The sequence below is a fragment of the Lipotes vexillifer genome, unplaced genomic scaffold, assembly GCF_000442215.2.
Source record: "Lipotes vexillifer unplaced genomic scaffold, Lipotes_vexillifer_v1.1 scaffold1081, whole genome shotgun sequence".
NCBI lineage: Eukaryota > Metazoa > Chordata > Mammalia > Artiodactyla > Lipotidae > Lipotes > Lipotes vexillifer.
Window position 1 is genome coordinate 1,488,217 of NW_006779039.1, and position 5,378 is coordinate 1,493,594.

The 5,378-nt window shown below is 54.1% G+C and overlaps 1 protein-coding gene across 1 annotated transcript in view; it reads left to right on the forward strand.

Moving 5' to 3' along the window:
* The window catches only part of PRRG3 (proline rich and Gla domain 3), a 3,949-nt gene extending 2,879 nt beyond the window's left edge, over window positions 1-1,070 (forward strand). Inside the window, exons 3-4 of the mRNA XM_007452133.1 lie at window positions 3-147; window positions 543-1,070. Of these exons, the coding sequence (XP_007452195.1) occupies window positions 3-147; window positions 543-1,070 (673 nt within the window). The remainder of the gene's footprint in view (window positions 1-2; window positions 148-542) is intronic.
* The last annotated feature ends 4,308 nt before the right edge of the window (window positions 1,071-5,378 follow it).

A 5,378-nucleotide genomic window follows, 5' to 3' on the forward strand; every position in this document is an offset into this window, starting at 1 on the left:
AGGAATGCCCATTCGGTCCTGAAACGGTTCCCTCGTGCCAATGAATTCCTGGAGGAGCTGCGCCAGGGGACCATCGAGCGGGAGTGCATAGAGGAGATCTGCAGCTACGAGGAAGTCAAGGAGGTGTTTGAGGACAAGGAGAAAACGGCATGTACCACCCTGGGGCTGGGTGCCAGGAGCACAGATATAGCCTCGGGCATAAGCAGAGTGGGCCCTGGGGATCTCAGACGAATTGGAAGCAATGAAGGGAATCCAGCCGAGTCCAGGCCAGGGCCACTGGGACCACAGAAGAATAGATCACCTGTCCTTAGAGTCCCATCTGCCTGACTCTGGGGGCCTCCTGACTTGTGAGTGGTGTCCTTTGTCCTCAGGGCATTCCACAGCCTCTTTGATGGCTCTCAGAGGCTAGTCAGACAGGGCAGGGCGGGGGCAGCCGCAGACCCCACTGAATGTAAACCCAGACCTGCTGAAGGGCTCTGAGCTCCATCTGGGATACGAGAGCTTACGTGTAAGTGTCAGCCGCCTTCCTCCTTCTTTTGCAGATGGAGTTCTGGAAAGGGTACCCGAATGCAGTCTATTCAGTCCGAGACCCCGCGCAGAGCTCAGATGCCATGTACGTGGTGGTGCCCCTTCTGGGGGTGGCGTTGCTGATTGTCATTGCCTTGTTCATCATCTGGAGGTGCCAGCTGCAGAAGGCCACCCGTCATCACCCCTCATATGCTCAGAACCGGTACTTAGCGAGTCGTGCGGGGCACAGCCTGCCCCGGGTCATGGTCTACCGGGGCACCGTGCACAGCCAGGGGGAGGCCTCTGGGCACCGGGAGACAGGGAGCCCCCCGCAGGTGGTGCTGGGGCCTAGTCGCGGGGGTAGAACCACGGTCCGCCTCGAGAGCACCCTCTACCTTCCTGAGCTGTCTCTCTCCAGGCTGTCCAGTGCCACCCCTCCCCCGTCCTATGAGGAGGTGACTGCTCCCCAGGAGAGCAGCAGTGAGGAAGCGAGCGTCTCTTACAGTGACCCGCCCCCAAAGTATGAGGAGATAGTGGCCGCCAACCCTGACTCAGACAAGTAGTAGGACTCGTGTCCTGTCCAGCGTGAAAGTCTCGTTCAGGGGCCTCCTGTTTTCTTTTTAACTTTTTTAAGACTGTGCCACCACAAAACAGCCTTAGCCTCCTTGTTGCCAAATAATTTCCTATCCGTGGATTTGTAGGAAGTCGGTTGTCGAAGTCGGTTGTCAAAGACAGGTGGAGGGGGTAGGGATCATATGCATATGCATCACCTCTGGGGAGAGCCGCAGGCCAGAGAGCCGAGCTCCTCCAGAAGCCCTCACGCCCCTGCCATCCTGTCCTCCTGTCAGGGACTGGCTTCTCTTATGCCAAAGGAATCACCCCATTGAATTGATTGTGGCCAGAATGTCCACAGGCTCGGGCCCGGGGGCCATGCAGCTGGCCAAAGACCTGTTTGTCTGAAGCCTCGCCACAGAGATGAGGGAGAGAAGCCAGCCCTTCAGCGCCCTTTTCCCTCACTAGCCCTGTGCTTTCTGTCCTTGCTCACGTTTGGCAAAAGGACAAGGACAGAACAGAAACAAAAAGAGTAATAACACAACGAACACAATAAAACAAAACGATATCACCTGGGCCACTCATAGGGGTTCAAGGGAAGTCAGTCACGAAGGTCATCCGTGACACTCCCCTCCCCCGACACTCACCCCACACTCCCGACCAGGTTCAAAGGAATGTCTGGAGTCACCTGGAAGGACGACGGGGTGTGTGAAGGACGAGGGACAGGGCCTGGCCGACAGAGCTACCACCTCCTTCAGACTGGGGACGTTGCCATCTGGAGGGTAGCTCTGATCCTACTGTGCTTGGCCTCCCCTAGACCCTGGCTCTCCAGGCACGTGTACCAGCTGTGCTAAAGCCGCTCCCCATTGGCACGAGCCCTATCATAGCCTCGGGGAAACGGACGCTGCTGACCCTGCCTGTGGAGCCCATGGCCTTTGAACGGGCGGGGTCCAGGCTAGGGCAGAGAGCTGACGTTTTCTCCTTGTGAGCTTGGCCCGTAGGATGATTAAACCCACAAACTGGGCTTCCTCAGCACTGTGCTCTCTGGCTGTGAACTTTTAGGCTACTGCCCTTTTCGTGAGTGGGTGTGTTGAGATGAACTTGAATTTCAGACGGCTGGTTTCTTCTTAATGATGGTGCCCACCCGGGGAGAAGATCCCAAAGTGTCCCTTTTTAGAAATTTCTCTGTGGGCGAGAAGGGGAAGCTCGTGACCTGGGGTTGACGGCCCATCAGTGATTTGCTCTGTCATTAGCAGATGCTGGTCCACTGTTAGTAACCCCTTTCTGTGGCCCAGGAGCTGCCCACCTCTCCAGTTCAGTGAGGCTTCGGGCCGCAGCGGGGCAGAGGTGACCTGCCCTTTAACGGTCAGTGACCGCGCGAAAGACACTGTCAATACTGCCTCCCTACCCCTCCATCTTCATCCTCCTGGCCTCAGCACCAAACCATTTTTCCTCTGTGGTGCTTTAAAAAATGTAGCAAATTTTTGTGGGGCCCCGAAGAGTGCACAGCCAGGGTCTATTGGCAACCACAGCAGTTTAAAGCCCACTGAGAAGACAAGCTTCTCTCTGTCTAAACAGCTCTCCAAGGCAGGCCTCAGGCCTCGTTCTTTGAATGAGGCCCTGCCTAGAGGCCACAGATGACTTCCGGAGGCCCCTCCAGTCCTGGGCACTCACCCAGGAACGTGCTTCAAACGAGGAGGCTTAGTGTTCTTACCCCAGCGAGGCCACCAGCTTGGACAGCACAACCCTGTGGCCAGGGATTTCCATCCTTACCCCTACCTCACAGGCCTCCTGGAGGCTGACTGAGCTAATGCCTGTGGAGTGCTTGAGACACCGGGAAGCCAGTGCAGTTTGCCCTTAGGAAGATTCTTCTAGAAATATGTAGGTTATAAGGGACCAGTTCTAGCGGAGGTCTTTGTAGGACTCTGAAGTCGAGTCTCAACGTGGGGAGTCAGTCTCCTGCGAGTTGGACCGTTCCGCACCCCTGCTTCCCTTCCCCGAGAGCTCCCTGATGCCAGAGGTGCTGACCAGGTGGCATTCCACCTTTCCTTCCTTCCTCTTTTCCTCCCTCTGGGCCTCCAGCACCGCACTCCTGCCCTTTCTCACAAAGGCATTTGGGGCCTAGAAAGCCCCTGCTTTGTCCATGAGGGATGCTGGGGTCCATCCTATTCAGCCATGTTGGAGGACCCGGGGCAGCCTGAGGCTCCGGGGCCGGTCCCTGCCATCCCAGCCTTTCCTCGGGGGCCGTGCCTGCGTGTGACCCGGGAACACGGGAGAGAGCCAGGCGTGGGCCCCACTCACCAGAGCCAGAGGGAGGTTGCCCGGGACTGCCTGCTCCCTTTGGCCCCCGTCGAGCCCCTCTCTGCTGAGCTGCTTGCTGTTTGCAGCTGGCTGGAGGTGGGAGCGGGTGGGATGCAGGAGCCCGGCCCGTTGGAGGGCGGCCTGCATCCTGCAGGCACAGAGCTCTCCGGTTCAGGTGCTTTGCAGCGTTCTTCCACGTGGGGTTGCCACCATGGTCTCTGGGACGTTTTTCGCAGTATATCATAGAAAAAAAGATTGTACAGTACACCATGGTCATAACTCCTCGCGGTGCACATTTGGCTTTTACGAATGCCCTGTACATATCTTTTCAAACTCTGTCTTTGTATGGATGTTGATTTGATACAACGCTTAATCTGCAGTAGCCACGTTTTCATTGTTTTTGGACTTGTGTGTGTGTGTGTGTGTGTGTGTGTGTGTGTGTGTGTGTATACACGTGTGAACGTTGCCTTTTCTCACATGCTTATCTGAAACAATAGCCGGCGTGTGGCTATATTTGTACCAGGAGGGTTCCGGTCTGAAGGGAGGAATGTCACCTCCCAGGGCTAGGCAGCCTGAGGACAGGACCCTGAGTCAGGAAAGCCAAGATTAGCTGTTGGAGCAAGCCCGCCAGAGTTGCCGCCTTCTGCCCTCCTTCACAAAAGGTTTTGGATGAAGATGAAGCATCTCTATCCTGTGGGCCTCCCCACTGTGGGACCCCCCCCACACACGCCCTTTTGGAGCAGTGCCTCCAGCCTTGGCTTCTGTTCTGTGGGTATCAGCAGCTGAAGGAAATCTGAGCACTCCTGGGCCTTTTTGTTTTTTATTTTTATTTTTGGTGGAAAGACGTGTGACTGTTGACTTTGGGACTGGCAGGGCTGGTTATTTAGATAATTTTCACTTAAAAGAAAATAGAAAAGCCTTTGACAAATTCCTTGGAATGTGACTGTCACATGTTTTCAACCAAAATCTTTTAAAGGCTTTTTCAAACAAGCATCACAGTCTTGTCCCTCCCCTGCTACTCCCCATCACCTGGGGGTTTTCAAAACAAAAGCACAACAGGAAGTGGAGTGCGCAGGTGCCCAGTGTGTGCAGCCCTGCACAGCTGTGACGCACCCTGGCTGACGGACACGCAACACTGTGCCGTCTGGCCCGGAGGCCAGGGCCCTCCTCTTCTGCTTGCGAACCCCACTGCCACTAGTGTGAATTCCTTAGGGTGCTTCGGAAAATAGGAATCTGCCCAATTTGTTGGACTTTGTGTTTTTGGTAGCTTGAAGATGACGGATCCGGGTCAGGAAAGCATCCTTTTGCTAAGGAGTTGGAGCCACATGGTTCTTCTCTGGCTGGGGGGTTGATCTTTTCACAACCAAATGGCATCCCACAAGAAGAACTGAAAACAACACTGCCTCTAGATTGTTCCTTTGTCAGAGAGGTGGGAGGGGAGGGAGAGAGGGAGATTATTAAGAGAAACTCTCTGAACTCTCTTACCTACACTCTCTGTTTCTAGGAGTGTGCGTGTGTGTGCTATGTGTCATGCGTGTGCCCTCACGTTCAAGGCTGAGATGGAGAGCTGGGCAGCCAAGCTGCTGTCTAGGCTGCTTTTTCAGCTTGACAAGAACGCGGCTCCATCTCAGGATTGCACCGATTCAGAAACAAGCACATCCTCCCCACTGAACTCTACTCATACTAATCAGTATAATTAGCTAATTTAAAAGTACTTTAATCAGACTGCCTGCAACTATGGTAAAAGCCCATTAATTCGAAGCCCACTAATTCAAAACTTAGAGAAAATCACAACTTAAGATAATTCATGGTATCTGTGATTCTCACTCCGTAGAAATATTCAAGATATTCTTCCCTTCAGTTAGTTTTCAGGGTCATATGTGTAAGAGGGATCTAGTTTAAAATGAGTACCTTTTTCAAATAAAAGGCTCAAGATATTACGGATCCCTTCACCGTGCCTTCGGCAGTTCTCATTTGTCGGGCTCTTCGTGTACAGGATGATCTCTGGTTCTCTGTCT